Source organism: Notechis scutatus, chromosome 1 (genome assembly GCF_049901735.1).
Source record: "Notechis scutatus isolate UNSWTSFEM ecotype Mainland chromosome 1, rNotScu1.2, whole genome shotgun sequence".
In the NCBI taxonomy this organism is placed as follows: domain Eukaryota; kingdom Metazoa; phylum Chordata; class Lepidosauria; order Squamata; family Elapidae; genus Notechis; species Notechis scutatus.
Window position 1 is genome coordinate 220,768,487 of NC_142009.1, and position 19,724 is coordinate 220,788,210.

A 19,724-nucleotide genomic window follows, 5' to 3' on the forward strand; every position below is an offset into this window, starting at 1 on the left:
AATGGATGGAAATGTCTAACAGATTTTATAGATAATATTATAGTGACATGGTAGGGGAAAAAAGTTGTTTTTTAGAACTTGTTTATGTTGTAATTAGATACAAAGGAGAAAGTAATTTTGTTTCCTATTCCAAATAGTCCCTGTAAGAATTGATGAAAAGGTGCATAATGAGATAAATAAACAATTTCATCTAGTGAAACAAATGAGGATTAAACTAAAGATTTTACAAGAGATAAAAGAAAGTATATCAAATGTGAAGTTGTCGGTCAGCAATTTGACCTGATTGCATTTTGGATTATAGCGCCACATGGCTGAATTGAATTTATGGAAGAATCAGGTCTCACAGAAAGTGTACCTCAGTGGTTCTCAACCTGTGTCCGTGGACCCCTGGGGGCCCACAATGTCATTACAGGGGGTCTGTAAAGGTTTGAAGAAATGTTATGATTTAAATCTTAAGTTAAATCTTGGGAGGTCCTTAGCCATGGTCCATGGTCACAAAAGGTATTTAAAGAGGGTCCATGTTGAAGAAAAGGATGAGAATCACTGGTCTACATAAATGTATCTGGATAAATGTGAAAAGAAAAGCTATCAGTATGAGAAATCACTCCATTACAAGTAATTTATTAATAGTATGGAATAAGTGCAAATCCATTTGAATTGGCTTTCTACAGGGACAGTTTTTTTTTTAAAAAAACTGGCAATTCCATATATACTGTACACACAGAGTTATTGTAATGCGAGAACAGTGCCATGAACACTTTTCCAATAATTTGGAATACAGTATAGTGAAATGTACGTGTATATTACTTGTAGCTCCACATACAGAACTTAGAGAATATCATGTTCCATAGTGCCAGAAAATTAATTAAGAAAGGAGAAGCAACTGAAATTAGAGAAAGGATGCCTGTTATACTCCCAATATAAAACACATGTGTGTGTACTATATGCATACATAATGCATACATATATATGTACGTATGTACGTACATACACACACATCCACCCACATACAGTCTATGTATCCACACCTTTCTCTCTTCTCCTTGAAACCAATTATATATACTCTGGGAATGTGCTATGTCATTTAAGCCTAATATAATGGCATCCTTACTTTTTAGAATATGCATTTTCTTTTATTAGTTTGTGTCTAATAATCCCTTTTGTTTGCACAAATACACAAATATATATGGTATTAATTCCATTCTTTTGCTTTTCTGTATTTTCTTTAAAGCAAAGTATAACATTCATGATTGGTAAAATATCAACTTAGAAATGTAATTTTAGGAAATTAGTACATTCTGTGTATAGGTGAAAAATGTCATTACAGTGATTTTACAACCATTGTTGGCCTGATATACTCCCTTTGTTCTTATGGAGACCATAGTACAGCACCTATTTTATGTGAAAAATATACTTATTTCAGTCTTTGACATTTCCATATAATCAGTGGTGGGATTCAAAAAATTGTACTATCGGTTCTGTGGGCATGGCTTGGTGGGTGTGGCAGGGGAAGGGTACAGTAAAATCTCCAGTCAGAGGTGGTATTTACCAGTTCTCCGAACTACTCAAAATTTCCAGTACTCATTCTCCAGAACTGGTCAGAACCTGCTGAATACCACCTCTGCATATAATGTTGGGGAATGCTTGGAGAACATTACCAGAAGACCACACATTCACATTGTGAAATAGTTGGATCAGAGATAACACTCAGGCAATTCCCTGTGTCTTATGCATAATGTATGAAGTATTAAGAGGTCTGTGGAGTTTCTGTAACATGCAAAGCTTCAAAGGAAGCAATGATGCACTCCTTCAAAACTGCAATGTTCCCCTCACTTGTAAAATTGAAGTGACCATAGTGTTTTGCTGCAACCTGCTTCAGAGCTCACTTGGCCTTTTCCCATAGAGCTTGTGATAGGGGAACAGGCAGAAAGATATCTCCTCATGTAGTGGTAGCCCATACACTTCTATAATATGCCACTATAGCAATGTGGCTTATCTGGAGCATCCTTGGCATGCACTAAAGAATTTCAAGATTTGGTGACTACAGCAAACATTGCTGTATATATCTAAACTAATTCTCTGGAATATCCTTTAGACTACTTTCAAAAGTTTTAATGATCCGTGTACTGTGCTTGCCTCATGCACAAAAGCTCTTCCAGGCTGAATAGGCCCAGCTCCTGGTATGGGCAATTCCCAAGCCATCTAAGTATAGAAGATCTTAAACCAATACTTGGAGGGAGGGAAAAGAGATGTCTGTAGCACTGGTCCAAAGCAGTTTGAGGCTGTCCAAAGTATTTATTGAAGCATATTCTGTTGTCTCTACAAGACAAACTGTTTAATTGAAACAAATATAAGTCACTTTTCAGAGGCCTGTTAACGGTCTATCTTTAATATTAGTAAGTCTCTGAATTTCTGATTTGCACAGTATGTTTCCAGAGTATTTGATGGATACCTTGGAATGGTTTTGTATTCCTTAGGCAATAGATAAATAATTTAGCATTTGGAAAAAAAATACTTTTCACTATTTATAGAAAACCTGGCTTATTTATGATAGCAGTACATATACCGTATATGCCGGCGTATAAGACGACCCGGCGTATAAGACGACCCCCCAACATTTCCACTCAAAATATAGTTTGTTATATACTCGCCCCCTCTTCCGCACGCCTCCTCCACTTTTGCACTTTTTTTTTTTTGAGGCACTTTTGTCTACCGTGGAAACGAATCCCGTGAAGCTGAAAGGAGCAGCCAGCCTTCTCCCAGCTCCCAAGGAACGAGGCTCGCACCGCCCGGGCTCCGCTGAGGTATCCGGCTGGGGCTGTCAGGAGTTGTTACGCTGGCGCGGCTCCGCTGCGCTCCAGTCCCGCGTTGCCTCGGGAAGGGAAAGGCAAAAGGAAGAGCCGCGGCGGCGCTTTGCAATGGCAGCAGCGGCTCCTGGTTTTGCCTTTCCTTCCCGAGGCAACGCAGGACTGGAGCCGCGGAGCCGCGCCAGCGGTAACAACTCCTGACAGCCCCAGCCGGATACCTCAGCGGAGCCCGGGCGGTGCGAGCCTCGCTTCCTTGGGAGCTGGGAGAAGGCTGGCTGCTCCTTTCGGCTTCACGGGATTCGTTTCCACGGTGCGCAAAAGTGCCTCGGCCGCGGGCAGCCGCAGTGCTTCCCAATTACTATTTGCCGGCGTATAAGACGACCCGGCATATAAGATGACCCCCTCAATTGGAGGCATCTTTTTCAGGGCAAAAAAGTCATCTTATATGCCGGCAAATACGGTAAGTCAGCCAAAGCTGAATCACCCAGCATGAATTGTCAACTAATAATTCAAATAATTGCACTCAGAAAGGTTTAAAGAAAAGTAATCCACACAATGCTTGAGAATCACGTTTTACCAGCAGATACACATGCTGGATAAACTATTGGAAGAAATAAGAATCATTTTCTTTCTTAGACCAAATTCAAAATACCAGCATATAGGAAAGTATTAAAATGTTACAATAATCATTTTATGAAAAATCAGAACTGTTTATTACTAATCTTTATTAAGGTAGTAATAGCAACAGCAGTTAGACTTATATACTGCTTTACAGTGCTTTACAGCCTTCTCTAAGCAGTTTACAGAGTCACCCTATTGCCCCCAACAATCTGGGTCCTCCTTTTACTGACCTCAGAAGGATGGAAGGCTAAGTCAACCTTGAGCCTGGTGGGATTTAATCGGCCAAATTGCAGGCAGCTGGCAGTCAGCAGAAGTAGCGTGAAGTACTGCACTCTAACCACTGCACTACCACGTCTCATGATGATTGTATCATTTAGGCTTATCCACAGATATGAAAAAAATAACCATTCATTTCAGTAATCTATTAAAGAAAAGTAACATTAAATAAAAAATTAAAAAATTAAAAATTGTCCCACACATTGTCCTTTTGTTAGCCCTGGTTTTCTACAAAACATTTTCTGTGTGTAGATGATTTCAGGGCAACACAAGTACAGATTTTACATTGTATAATAATGATTCCTGTTTTAATCTCATTTTTATATTTTATCTCTAGCACCTGTAACATTTATTCATTTATTACAAGGAATAAACTTCTATGCTTTCTTGAACACTTGCAAAATATTTTCAAAATGTTCTTGCCTCCTATGGAGACAAAAAATCCTATCAATTAACTTTCATGTAACTGTGTAGGCATCTCAACAGCTAAAGAAAAACAAAGGAAAGCAAAGCAAAGCCAACAACATTAAGCAAGCTGTTATAACTAATGAACTAAAATGAATGTTGATACAATAATAAATATTCTCTTCTAAAAATTTTCTTCTAAGCGTTGTATATATTTTGATTATGCAGAATTTGCTTGGTTTTCTTTCTGAATACTGAACTTCAGAAAAGTCTGAATCCATTATGTTTCATTTTAGAAATAGTCCAATCTTACTCAGTACCTGGTTTCAGAGGAAGAGTTGGAAAATGAGAGTTTCATTCTCCCGTACACAAGGGCAAGAAAACCAGAACTTTACTTTGTTGTCATTTGTCAGAAGAAAATTACTGTCATCTGCACCTCTATAACTGCCTGGGTTAGCTCTGCAACCAAACAAGACAGACACAGATTTCCACGGATAATTAGAACTGCAGAAAAAACAATTACTACCAATCTGCCTTCCATTGAGGACTTGTGTACTGCATAAGTCAAAAAGAGTGCTGTGAAAATATCTACAGACCACTCACATTTTTCCTGAATGCCACTGTTATGAACTAAACAAACTCATTTGACAATAACTATGCTAGCTTACTTCAGCAGCAGGCTTGTAATCCTGCACTTCGGATTGGCCCGCGGATAAGCGAATCGTGATTGGCCGATTCTGGCTGATCTGATTGGCTGACAACGGGCCGTCTCTGATTGGACGCTTTTAGAGCGGTTAGTTCAATTTCATTGGTTGTTGTGACAGCAGCCAGCTCTATAAAAGAGCTGCTGCTGCCCTAATTGTTGCTTGGTTCTAAAGTCACTATTAAAGAGTTGAATTGAGTCACTATCGATGCCTCGTCTCCGTTATTGCGCCCACTCCTCCAGATCTAACACTGGCGACGAGGATGGGATGCGGAGATGGGATGCAAGATCATGGCTAAAGGAGACATCGACCTCGCAGATGTCATCGCCGACGCTACTGCAGCAGAAGCAACCAGGAAGTCGGCCGCTCGAATGCGCCGCACCAACGCACCACTCCGCCAACTCGCCAGTGATACTACGCCTTTTTCAGAGAGGCACTCAACAATGGCTCACCATGAAGACCTCGAATCCTCGTCTGATAGTGAGGAAGAAGAGGTCAACCGACTCAGGTCAGAGCGCGACTAGCGAGACCAGAAGAGCCAGAAACCTGCACGTCAATGCGCCGGTTGCGGGGCCAATCACCCGCGATCGGACTGCAAATTCCTCGACGCACTCTGCCGTTCCTGTGGAAAGAGGGGTCACATCGCAAAGGTTTGCAGAAGCAAGTGAGCGTCAAGCTCAATCTGAAGAACAACGGGCAGCCCACCTGTAAATCGGGACTGTCTGAATCACCAATGGAACCACTATCACTACAGAAATTGAGCGCCTGCTGCGTCAGCTAGGCGAGAAGAGGCGCATCAAACCATTACCATTGGTCACGCATCATCCTTGGATGCAAGAAAGATCCGAGTGAAGGTCGCCATTGAGAATCGTCCATGCGTGATGGAAGTAGACTCGGGATCGTCCCTATCGATGGTCTCGTGGAAAAACCTTCAAACAGCTGATCCCTGACATCCGTTGCCAGGATCTCAGCACCCAAAAAATCATATTAAGGGACTACCAGGGGAACAGGATTCCCGTTGCCGGTTCCCGCAACGTCCAGGTGTCCTTCAAGGACCACACCGCAACTCTGCCTATTACCATCTTCGATTGAGACCGACCAGCTTGTTGGGGTTACAGTGGTTCGCTCCACTGGGAATTGAACAGCTGGCATTCACCAGACCGGGAACAGCGACTGGGAAGTGGCCCTCATCCAGGAGTTCCAGGACGTGTTCACCGAGAAGCTAGGCAAGTACAAGGGATCCCCCATATCGTTTAGCCTCAACCCCGATGTCGCGCCCATCCGCCTTAAGCCTCGTCTGGTGCCCCTTTGCACTCAAGCCAAAGATTGACGAACAGTTGGACAAATTAATAGCTCAGGGGGTGTTAGAACCGATCAATCACGCCCGTTGGGAAACCCCGATTGTAACTCCCATAAAGCCTGATGGATCTATAAGAATTTGTGGGGATTACCAGGCCACCCTAAATCACACGCTTCAGCAGAGCGCTTACCCGGTACCTGTGGTCCAACATCTTCTTCACTCCCTGGGTGGCGGAAAAATATTTGCAAAATTGGACCTCGCCCAGGCATACCAGCAACTACCCGTAGATGCAGAAACTGCTGAGGCCCAGACTATAGTCACGCACAGAGGTGCGTTTAAATGTAATAGACTCCAGTTCAGAGTGAGTGTAGCACCAGGCATTTTCCAAAGCCTGATGGAGAGACTGCTACAAGGCATAAAAGGAGTCGTGCCTTATTTCGATGACGTATTGATAGCTGCCCCCACTAAAGACGTATTAGAGAAACGACTCAGAACAGTCCTTCAGAAATTCAAAAATGCCGGTTTGAAAGTAAAAAAAGACAAGTGTCAACTTTGTACTGAGAGGGTTGAATTCCTGGGGTACCTTCTTGACAAAAAGGGAATCCATCCCACTGAGAAAAAAGTAACTGCAATAAAAAACGCCCCAAGACCCAGGAATAAAACAGATCTCCAAGCCTTCCTAGGACTCATTAACTTTTATAACATCTTCTTGCCCCAAAAGGCGACTGTAGCTGAGCCTCCTACATAGACTACTCGACAAGAAGGCTTCCTGGGTCTGGGGACACCGGGAAGAACGAGCCTTCCAGCAAGTAAAAGATCTCTTAACCTCAGATGCTGTATTAATGCAGTATAACGAGACTTTGCCTTTAATGGTCACCTGCGACGCTTCACCGTTTGGGGTAGGAGCCATCTTAAGTCATGTCCTACCAAACGGAAATGAAGCACCTATTGCTTTCTTTTCATGAACTTTATCAAAGACTGAAAGAAACTACAGCCAACTCGATAAAGAGGCTCTTGCTATTATATCCGCTATTAAACGCTTTCATGAATATGTATATGGCAGACCGTTTACCATAATAACTGATCACAAGCCATTGCTGGGCATTTTAGCGGGAGACAAACCAACTCCCCACATATTATCACCAAGAATGACCCATTGGTCAGAGTTTCTAGCCGCATACGATTATCAACTGCAACACCGCCCGGGGAAAGCCATTCCCCACGCTGACGCCTTGAGTCTTTCTCCGCTACCGGAAGCCATAGACGATCCAGCTCCAACTTTAACTGCACTCCAAATCGAAACTCTCCCTGCGCCACCCCTGACTGCGCGAGACATCGCCGCGGAAACAAAAAAGGATCCTGTATTTGCTCGAGTCCTCAGCTGGGTGGAACAAGGTTGGCCTGACACCGAACCCAACGACACCTTCGCACCGTTCAAACACCGACAGACAGAACTGTTTTCCCAGAAGGGCTGCATCTTGTGGGGAGACAGAGTCGTCATTCCAGAAAAATTACAACATACAGTTCTAAAACTGTTGCACGATGGTCATCCAGGCATCGTGCGAATGAAGGCATTGGCAAGAAGTTACGCGTGGTGGCCAGGTATCGATAAACAGATAGAAGCCTGGGTGGCCACATGCAACAAGTGCCAGGAAATCCGCGCTGCCCCACCGAAGGCACCTCCAACTGAATGGGACACACCTCGTGGTCCCTGGTCCTGCATCCACATTGACTTTGCGGGACCCACCAAGGGACACACTTTTCTCATAACTGTGGATGCCTATTCCAACTGGCTCGAAGTCCACAAAATGAAGAGCACCACCACAGAAGCCGTCATTAAAAAATTAAATAGACTATTCGCTACGCACGGATTGCCTGACATTTTAGTCTCGGATAACGGTCCCCAATTCACTGCCCTAGCATTTGAACAGTACCTAGCCGACCGGGGCATCCGCCATGCCTTAACTTCGCCGACTCACCCTGCGGCCAATGGCAGGGCTGAGCGCATGGTCCAATTCATAAAAAAGACCTTGCACAAGATGGAACATGGAGACATTGACGACAAAGTAACCAGAATGCTTCTCCTCCAACACATCACCCCGCACAGCATCACAAACAGATCCCCGGACGAACTTCTGATGGGCCAGAAACTTCGCTCGCACCTCGATCGCCTGCACCCAACCTACACGCCAGAAAAACCTTGCGGTTCCAGCAGCAAGTGTCATGCATTCAAAGTAGGCGACTTAGTCTTTGCGAAAAACTTCTCGAGTGATCCATTGTGGGTCCCCGCTACTATAACTCAAATTACGGGCCCCAGATCTTACCGTCTACAAACTAGCAATGGGAAATTATGGAAGCGCCATATAGACCAACTTCCATGGGATACTCACCTTCCGGAGGAGGACCGAGCCGGGTGATTGTTTCGCCACAAAGCAGCCCGGCCCTAGAAGCAAGTCCAGGGAACCCAGATGACAACAGAGAGGACAGCCCTGAGTCCCCGAACGAAACAGTGGAATCGTTTTCACCACTCGGTTCTACAAACAGCCCACCGGAGTCCGCGCCAGAGCAGAGACTGGTGGAACAGCGAAAATCGAATAGACAGGTGAAATGGCCTGCCTACTTACGAGAATACATCACCCCACCCCTAAGACAGAACCTAGGGGGAAGGGGTGTTACGAACTAAACAAACTCATTTGACAATAACTATACTAGCTTACTTCAGCAGCAGGCTTGTAATCCTGCACTTCGGATTGGCCCGCGGATAAGCGAATCGTGATTGGCCGATTCTGGCTGATCTGATTGGCTGACAATGGGCCATCTCTGATTGGATGCTTTTAGAGCGGTTAGTTCAATTTCATTGGTTGTTGTGACAGCAGCCAGCTCTATAAAAGAGCTGCTGCTGCCCTAATTGTTGCTCAGTTCTGAAGTCACTATTAAAGAGTTGAATTGAGTCACTATCGATGCCTCGTCTCCGTTATTGCGCCCACTCCTCCAGATCTAACAGCCACCACTCTGCTAAACAACTAATTCCCACAACAGTGTCAAACTATTTATTAAGACTATTTTACTATTATTTTTCTCATCCTTCCTAGTACCTATCTCTTTCTACTTATGACTATAACCATTTTGCTTGTATCTTTACAATTTATATTGTTTTATTTGTCTCCTAATATGATTTGATTGCTTATTAGTAACCTATGACTATCATTAAGTGTTTGTATCTTATGATTCTTGATGAATGTATTTTACTTTTTCTTTTTGTACAATGAGAGCATATGCACCAAAGACAAATTCCCAATCACACTTGGCCAATGAAGAATTATGTCCTATTCTATTATAAAACATAACACCTTTCACATAAATCAGTCTCATCTTCTTTCTATTTAAATTTAGAAAATATCCCTCAAACTCAGTTTATATTCCACCCCAGGGAATGAAAATCTGTTTTTCCATACTTGAAAGTTAGATCAAATCTGGTCCTAGGCAAACTTTGGAATTCACAACTAGAAAAGAGGCCGCACATAGAATTAAGGAATCACTTAGGCCAGTGGTCCCCAACCTTTTTTGTACCAGGGACCAGAAACACGCAGATACACTTTTTCAAAGACCGGGGGGGGGAGGAGTCCGAGTTTGGTGGTTTGCTTGCAGATGTTTCATTACCTGACTAGGTAACATCTGATGTTGTTACCTAGTCAGGTAATAAAACGTCTGCCAGCAAACGACCAAGTTCAGGGAGCGCCAATGCCTCCTCATTGCAACCCTGAGCGACAGATATTCTCTTCTATTGGGACATTTAAAACGGAGGGTTTCAGCTGCAGATTCATGAACTGCGCCGGGCTGAGGAGCGCCTTCAAAACTGAGCGCTGGGCGGTGGCGGCCCACGGCTGTCTCCGCGGCTCAGGACAAGTCCCTGCAGGACGGCTGAGAAGCCCCACCTCTTGGCCCTGCCTTCCTCATCCTCATCCCTCAGGTGTCTCCCTCCCTCCCTCCGCCTCATCCCTTAGGTGTCTGCTTCGTTCCTCTCTCAGTCGCTCTCTCGCTCCTCCACCAGCCCAGGAAGAAACTGCTTCAAAGAAGCCGGCAGGGTGGCTTTTCCTGTTGGCGCAGCTCCTCCGAAGCGCCCGTTCACCCCCACCCCGCTGCCCGCGGTTCAATCCAGTGCTCCGTTCTGCCTGCCTGCCTGCCTGCCTTCATTTCTGGTTGTTTCGGAGAAGCTTCGGCTGAGTAAAAGAGGCGAATAGTTATTATTCTCAGCCAAAGCTGCTCTGAAACAACCAGAAACGAAGGCAGGCAGGCAGAACGGAGCACTGGATTGAACCTGGATTGATTGGCGGTGGGGTGGGGGTGAACAGGCGCTTCGGGGGAGCTGCGCCGACAGGAAAAGCCACCCTGCCGGCTTCTTTGAAGCAGTTTCTTCCTGGGCTGGTGGAGGAGCGAGAGAGCGACTGAGAGAGGAACGAGGCGGGAGGAAACCGAAACCACTGAGCCGGAGAGTAGGACAGGCTTTGGTTGCTTCCTTCCTCCCCTTCTTTCATTTGTGTCCTTGATCCCTGATCTCAGCAGCATTCACCGAAGGTTTTTTTATTTTATTTTTTATTTTTATTTTCTTTGCGGCCCGGTGCAAAGTAATCCACGGACTGGTACCGGTCCGCGGCCCGGTGGTTGGGGACCCCTGACTTAGGCAAAGAACATTGTATAATACTTAGAACTGTCCTTTTCTCCCTTTCCCCCTCTCCCTCTCCCTCTCTCTCTCACGCACACACAATTGCTAATAATCTTTCTGCTATAATCTTCTAGTTCCTATCCAACCCGCTCTCACCTTATTGGGGGCAATATTTTGGCACTGAATTGTTTACATAGGTTATTCCATTCCCATTTAAGGCCACTTGGAGACCAATTTCTGTTTGGAAAACTGTACATATAAACAAAAGTAAAAACCATCTACCGAGCTAGAATAATCTATGTACTTTGCTCAACTCTTCACTGCTGAGCCCTTTCATCAGACATACTGTAGTATTCTTATTATCAGACGACCCTTACCTTTCAAAATATCTAGGGAAAAATAATGCATTTAGAAAAACATTGCATTAACTCTATCAAGATTATTCTAAACTAAAGTCTCCATATTGGAGGAAAAGTCTGTGTGAATGAAATAAGGATTTGCTTCCATCCACATTGTTATAAAATAAAGATTAGTTTGCTTCTGCTTAAAGAAAACATAGTGTATGCGTGTTTTAAGTTGATACAGCATGGTTTTTTTACTTTGACATCTCTATCAGAAGGCAGTTTATTTTGCTGACTCATGATGCACTTACCATGTCCTTCTTACAGTCTTAATGTCAGTAATGGGGAAGAAATAATTATGATAAAGTCATTTTCTAGACGTTAAACTCAGCAAGTAACTGTTCTACAAATAAATCCAGCCAACCAGCAGTGAAGTAGACATAGAATCACACAAGTATGATAGGTGGGATAGAAATTTGATAAATAATTAAAATAAAATAAATATATTGAAAGAATAATAATTCATCTCACCAACCCCAAAGTCTTATTTTGATATTTGCCTTAAGAAACTATTTCTTTTCCTTTCAGCTATTTATGGGCAATCCTGTGAAACTTATCGACACCAAGGAAAAACATCTGGTTTCTTCCACATTGACTCTGATGCGAGTGGTCCACTTCCCCCACTTTTAGTGTACTGCAATATAACAGGTAAAAAAAACCCACTTCTGTATTTATCACTAATGGTTTGTTGTTTATTGCCTGGCCTGAAATCTATTGTACTGTTGTTAGGTAAAAGTTTCCCTATCAGTCGTGTTTAACTCTAGGGTGCAGTGTTCATCTCTGTTTCTTGGCTGAGGAAGTCAACACACATTGTCTGAAGACAATTTCTATGGTCCTGTGGCCAACATGGATGTATGCCAAAGATGCATGGTACACTATTACCTTCACATGAAAGTGATACCTATTAATCTACTTGCATTTGCATGCTTTTGAACTGCTAGGTGGGCAGGAGTTGGGGCAGGTAATGGGAGCTCATCCTGTGCATGGAGCTCATGGAAATGAAGTGGCTGAAGAAAATCAGGCCATGTAGGTCATTGATACCACTTGCAGTAATGTTATCAATTACTGATCTATTTCAAAAAATATATTTTACATAACTATGACATAATGTTATGATTATCATGGAAAGCAAAATGCATTCAGGGATCTCTTCTTTCTTGAAAACTTCAAAGTTTTCTAAGGCATACAGATCATATCAGATTTCAGAAACAAAAACAGAACCACAGCTTGTCAATGGTTTATTGCTTTTGATTGTTCTACTCTTACATTATACTTGCAATAGAAGTGAGATTTGAGGAGAACAGATGCATGATACAGGGTTGATGGAATAATGATTCCAGACTCAATGGACAGAGGAGGCCAATCAATAAAATTATCAGCTACGTTATGTTATCATGGGATCTACCCCATAAAACAGATCACAGCTAAAAGGATTACTGTATTTATATGCTCAATGATAAACCTAACATAATGAATAAATTTCATGGGCTGTATTTATGCTACTACATCATATGGCAAAACACATGTGTTTCTTAAAGAATCATTTTCATCATTAATTTCGACAACTAATTTCTTCAGGGGTAATGTGGCTGTTGCAGGATTGATCAGAGCTGCTTCACATGTTGTATTTTAGGCAAAACATTTAAATCTGAGGGTCATATGTAACTTCCTGCTTAAATGTATTTTGCGGTATTGGGCTACCTGTTGAAATTAAATTCCAGTATGTCTTATGGTTTTTTTTCCCTTTCCTTAGAGAGAGAGAGAGGTAGAGAGAGAGAGATCTTAAATCTGATCATGTTTTGTTTCATCAAAATGTTATCATATTTGACTCAAAGCATGGTTGGAGGATTCCTTTGATGCCTCATTATAATGAGACATCAGTCTATTTGTGGTAGCCACTGATGGATTAGCATGAGTCCCTGAGGAATTGTGGTGCAGTGTACATTTCTAATATTGCTTAAAATCTAGTTTCTTGATATTCTGTTAGAACCGAAACGAATAATCAAACTATCCTAAATTTTACAATCAAGTATAGGAAAGGCATATATATAAAGTTAGATTTCTAATATAAATGTAAAAGGCAATCTATATGAGTTTAATAAAGCTTCTTTTGGACTTTGTATGCTGTGCCCTTTTGTGTTTCATAATTATGACATTCCGATAATTACATTGCTGCAATGATACTGTAGAGTCTGATAATTGATCAGAAGATCCATTGTGGAAAAATATAGGAATTGATCTGTTTCTCAACTACATCATTTGTGCATCTGTTCACACATAAGGCCGTTCCATCCAGCTCAAGAAACATTTAAAGAAAATGTTAAAAAAAAAAATCTAGTGTTTTGACCAAGTACATTCTTACAAAAGAATGGGTTTGTTGATTTGTAGATTGTGCAGTACAGAAATGATATTTAGGGAAATTTTATGAAGAGAACAATAAGCGATACATTAGGATGATTTAAAGAAATAAGGTATAATTAAAGAAACAAGGTAAACATTAAGATTAAAAGAATACAAGTTTCAAAAATTACTGTTTTCATGAAAGAGGATGAAGAATAGTTTGTGATTGTTGACTATAATATGTTGACTAAAGATATTCTAAAACTATTCCAGAAATGTCACTCTATTTTCATAGCCTATCAGACTATTTCTGACAAGGTCAGAAACAAACAGCCTGAAATCAGATTACTTCTTTACACACTAGGTGATCTTCAGAAAGCTCTTCAACCATAGAGAATGACAAAAACTGAGATGCTACGGCTAATTATGCATTCCTCTTTCTTTGAGAGAGGACATTCTACAGCTCTGTCAGGACCATTATTTGGAATATTTGGAATATTTATTCCATGATTTCGGTAGCCTTATATCTGAAAAGTCATTAAAGCTTTTTTCTTTATCACACCTGCTGCCATGTCAACTCACTAACCATCAAGCCAACCAGCCTGTTACATCCACGATCTTTCCATCCTGCCTCAGGTCTGACTCCCTACATACATGCACAAAGGAGCATAATTCAAGGTTTTATGGCAATAGCAGGCAAGGCATGTTGTCCAACAGTTCCAAATCCCATGAAAACTTATAGACAAAATCCTAGTAAGCAAAGTTTCAAGCAGCAAGCAGAAGCAACATCAGTCCAGAGATCATCATTTGTCAACCAGTCTAAGTCCAAGAAGATGATATTGTATATCAATATTCTAAGAGCAAGCCTGGCTGTGGTTATTTTGTTTTTGAAAATGTCTCTTTTTATCTCCTGTTTCAGCCCTCCCTCTTTTAGATATGGCCTGCCTATTCATTCACCCATTTTTTTAGACATTGAGTGGTGGGATTCAAATTTTTTTACTACCGATTCTGTGGGCGTTGCTTGGTAGGTGTGGCATTGCTTGGTAGGCTTGGCAGGGGAAAGATACTATAAAATCTCCATTCCCACCCCACTCCAGGGAAAGATTACTGTAAATTCCCCATTCCCTTCCCACTCCTGGGGGAAGGTTACTGCAAAATTCCATTCCCTCCCCACCCCACTAACCTGCTTTCCAGCTTCGTTCTCTTGTGCAGGGCAACAAAAGAAGACCCAGTCAATTAGTTGGGACTCGGGAGGCAGAAAATAGATGGGGGCAGGGCCAGTCAGAGGTGGTATTTGCCAGTTCTCTGAATTACTCAAAATTTCTGCTACTGGTTCTCCAGAACAGGTCAGAACCTGCTGAATACCACCTCTGATTGACGCATGCCTTCAAATCTGATTTCAAGCAAGAGTGCTAAATTCAAGTCTCCTTTGCCCATCATTCCCAATCCAATAAAAGAGCAAAGAAATCAAATGCTACCTTTGAACAATATTGTGATTATGATGTAAAATATCCAGAAGACAACTGGTCTTATCTTTGCCTATGGCCGAATTTGTATATAATAAATCAGCTCATTATTTTATTCTAATGTCACCTATTTTAGTTTTGATAGATGAAAGCCATACCTGAACTTTACATAATTTACCAATTTCTCAGGAAATAGCTGGAACTTCCCAAGGCTTCTTACAAGAGATCTGATGATTAATATCATCAGAAAGCCCCCTTCCCATTGTTGTGGAAATTCACCTCTGGCTGTCCAGATTCTACCTGTTTACACGACCATCTAAGAATCTGGCCATTAAATTCTTTGGCTCTTTTCTCATTATGTCTATGGAGATTTTCAGTCATGTAGGTCATGGTTGTCTCAAAGGTGCTTTTTCATCTGGTCATTAAGTCAGTCATCTTGAAGTCATCTGAGGGCAAGGAATATAAATCCTTCCATCCTCCACTATTCAGTCAGAACCGAAAAAAACTTCTTGGATGAAAAGTGAAATGTTTTCAAAGAAAAAACAAGAAAGTCCAGTTACCTTTTGAAAAAGTACCTGTCAACATCCGAGACAACGCGCCATTCAAAGTTGCCACAATGCACCGGTTCGGACTTGCAACACATGCACAGGGGGAGGGGGATACATGGGGGCACAGATGAGTGTTGGATGATGGAACTTGTGCTAGGAGAGGAGCCAGGAAGGCAAGCCAGATGTGGTTGGTTCAGAAGCCATCCAGGCTAGAGCCAGCCAGGGAGCAACTAGGAGGGTGGGGCATGCTGAGTCCATATAGCCAGCTGGCTAGCAGAAGCCAGTAATGCTGGATAGAAATCATTTTACTTGTATTTATTTATTTATTTATTTGTTTGTTTGTTTGTTTGTTTGTTTGTTTGTCAATCGCTTACAAGATAATAGATATAAGTATAAACATGAGTAAGAATACAGGAAATAGGTATGAATAAATGGGGACAATAGGACAGGGATGGTAGGCAGGATGGTGCACTTATGCACACCCCTACAGACCTCTTAGGAATGGAGTGAGGTCAATAGTGGTTAGTTTGAGGTTAAAAGAGTGGGGGGTTAGAGGATGAAACAACAGAGTCAGGTAGTGCATTCCAGGCATTGACCACTCTGTTACTGAAGATGTACTTTCTGCAATCAAGTTTGAAGCGGTTTACATTGAGTTTGTATCTATTATGTGCTCTTGTATTGTTGTGATTGAAGCTGAAGTTGTCATTGGCTGGTAGGACATTGGAGCAGATAATTTGTGTGCTACGCTTAAGTCTAACCATAAGTGGTGTAGTTCAAGGTTGTCTAAGCCCAAAATCTCAAGCCTGGTGATATAGGGTATTCTGTTGCGAGCAGAGGAGTGTAGTACTCTTCTCGTGAAATACTTTTGGACTCGCTTGATTGTATTAAATGTCTGATATGCAGTGCGGATTCCAGACTGATGAGCTGTATTCAAGTATTGGTCTGGCAAAAGTTTTTTATGCTCTAGTTAGCAATTCGATATTTCCGGAGGAGAAGCTTTGTAAGATTAGATTTACAACTCTTAATGCCTTTTTGGCAATGCCGTTACAATGAGCTCTGGCACTTAGGTCATTTGATATGAGAACTCCAATGTCCTTGACAGAGTGAGGATCATCAACGAGGTCATATCTGCCTAATTTGTATTTGGTGTACTGATTTTTTTTACCAATGTGTAGGACAGAGCATTTGTTGGTCGAGATTTGGATGTATTGTTCACCATGTGCCAAGCTGAGACTCGAGGAAAGAGACCCATTCTGCTCATAGTGTGGCTTCTTCTTTTGCTAGCTTGGTTTGGAACTGTGACAGTACATTTGGGACTCTTTTGTCATAATTTTGCAGATCACTTCCATTGCCTCCTTCTGTAATGTCCAGCATAATGAAGATACAGTGGATTTTCCACTATTTTCTCCTCATCCAGTTCCTCCACCTACCTCCCCTTTACATTTCTCTGCTTCCCTTCCAACTGGTACAGATACAGGAAATCGGCGGGGGTGTGGGTAGAGTATTTTGGCCTCAAGGTACAGAGGATACAGACCTGGCTACTGAGGCCCAAAGACACAAATAGAAACAGTCACATATCCTTCTAGGACCATACATCTTGAGGGAGAAGGGTAGGGAAAAGAAGGGCACCTCTTTCATGAAAGCTCAAGAGGGAAAATAACAAAATGAAAGTGATGTGGTATGAGACTGTTTCTGAGAAGGTGAAAAGCTAACATCCAGAGAGCAGACATAGTCTATTACAATAGCACGAGATGGGTAGCAACCATTTCTACCACCATGAAATCTTCAGTGAATAGGAAAGATGTGCAAAAATAGGATTTTGCTTCTGTGATTAAAATAAGGCTTGCATCTTACTTATGGCAATTGCTGAATTTTTTTTTCTTAACAGCTTCCTAGTTCTTGCAGTAGATTTATATAGCAAAAGGTTGTATCCTTGAATTACTGCCTGCAGGTGATTCACTTTCATTCTAGCATCTGCAAAGAAAAGCAGTAAAATTAGAATATAATCTAAATTATAAGGAATCCTGAGTAATATAAAGAACAAAATAAATTATCTCCCTGTGCAAGTTCTTCCGCATAGCCAAATATCTTTAACACTGAAACCTGATTATTCTATTCATTGGCCCATAGTCTGAATGGCAACTCATTTTCCCTCCCAGATGGAAGGAAATTATGCACATAATTTTATCATATGTAAAATATTAATGCCGCTCCAAAGGTACTTTTCAAAAGGCAATTGGACTTTCTTTGTTTTTCTTTGAAGATGTTTTACTTTTCTTCCAAGAAGCTTCCTCACTTCAGAAGCTGCTTCAGAACTGAAAAGGCCTTTTGAATGAGAAGAGAAATGTCTTCAAAGAAAAACAATGAAAGTTCAAATTGCCTTTTGAAAAAGCATATTTGGGATAACCATGACCTAGATGACTGAGAATCTCCACAGACATTTATTTGTGCTGCTCAGACACATGATTGGGCAATAATACTATATGCTTAAAGCATCATTATGAAATTTCAAATTTTGTATTAGGCCAAGTGAAAAACCGAATGCTATTGATTTCTCCAAAATTTTCAAGAAGTGAGAACAGAGGGCTGGTTATGCCAGCTGCCTTCTTTTATCTTATTTGATTCTTGATTCATCCATATGATTCTTGATGAATGTATCTTTTCTTTTATGTATACAGAGAGCATTTGCACCAAGACAAATTCCTTGCGTGTCCAATCGCGCTTGGCCAATAAAAAGAATTCTAATTCTAATTATTTTATCCCAAAAATGCTTCATGTTACAATATATTCCATTCATTTGTTTCTTGACTAAAAAACTTAGAATTAGGTCTACTTGGACATAATTTTCCAAAATGATTCATTTAAAATGATTAGTGTGTTTTAGGTGGAGGAAGAAGAGGAAAATAATATTAAATGCATCAGAGACAGAAGGTACTGAAATATTTTCTGTGAAATATTTTTGGTCTTCATTTGGCTAGAGCTGGAAATGATAAGATGCAATGATAAGATGAAGAGAAATTGATTTTGGCAATGATTCTGCCATTCAGTTTGTTTTATGACATTTTTATATCTCTACAGATTTCTGGGTATCTTTAACAGATATCTTCAACAAAAATGTCCCAAAGGTACTTTCTTTCAAGAGGCAATTGGACTTTCTGGTTTTTCTTTGAAGACATTTCATTTCTCATCCAAGAAGCTTCTTCAGCTCCAGCTGGATGGTGGGGAAGGGAAGGATTTATACTCCTTGCAGACAGATGGTCATTTGCATTCTTTTAGCAGATTGTTAAGATCACCTGGAGGCTAATCTGTGTCCTCAGATCACCCTTGAGTAGTGCAAATAGATGTGGAATTTCCTTGCCTGCAGGATGTTTTCTGTCCTGTGTCCCTTCACTATTGAAGACAGATGCAGACTGTTGGCAATGAGTTGTGCTGTTTGCGTCTCAAACTGAAGCACAAATGGTTTCTGTAGTCTGCAATTTTTCTGGAAATCTGTTCATACTCCCGCACCATTCAAAGGATGTTCATCCCAAAGTGCATAGCTAAAAGTCTATGGAGATTCTCAGTCATCCAGGTGATGGTATTTATTTTCAAAAGGCAACTGGATTTCCTTGTTTTTTCTTTTTTCTTTGAAGACATTTCACTTCTCATCCAAGAGGCTTCTTCAGCTTTGACTGGATGCTGGGGAATGGAAGGATTTACACTCCTTGCAGACAGCTGATCATGTGCATTCTTTTAGAGAGTTGTTGAGGCCACATCCTGTAGTCAAGGAGACTCCACATCCGTTTGCACTACTCACAACTCATGACATGGATGATTGAGAATCTCCATAGTCCTTCTTCAACAAAAAGTATAAACTCTAGAAAATAGTAAACACTCCAAAAACAATAAAGAAATATAAACCCTGGGAAATAATAGAAAAGGAAGGAAAAGAAAGGAGTCCCTGCAGATTTTACTCTGCTAGTCGTTGCCACTATAAGGGGTAGTACTCAACTCTATTTCAAAGACCTGAGCCAGTGCTTTCTGGCAATGTTTCCATGATCATGTTGCCAGCATGATGTCGCAGAACACAGCTTCCTCCCTACCAAAATAGTACTTATTATCTACCTGCATTTTCATTATTTCGAACTGCTAGGTGGACAAGAGCTGGGTGCTCACTCCATCATGTGGGTGATGGGTGCTCACTCCATCATGGG

At 41.5% G+C, this 19,724-nt stretch overlaps 1 protein-coding gene across 2 annotated transcripts in view; it reads left to right on the forward strand.

Moving 5' to 3' along the window:
* CNTNAP5 (contactin associated protein family member 5) overlaps positions 1–19,724 on the forward strand; it is a 432,771-nt gene that overhangs the window by 286,063 nt on the left and 126,984 nt on the right. For both annotated transcript variants that reach the window (XM_087950302.1, XM_087950301.1), the window contains exon 12: positions 11,706–11,825. In XM_087950302.1, coding sequence (XP_087806428.1) covers positions 11,706–11,825 — 120 coding nt within the window. The remainder of the gene's footprint in view (positions 1–11,705; positions 11,826–19,724) is intronic.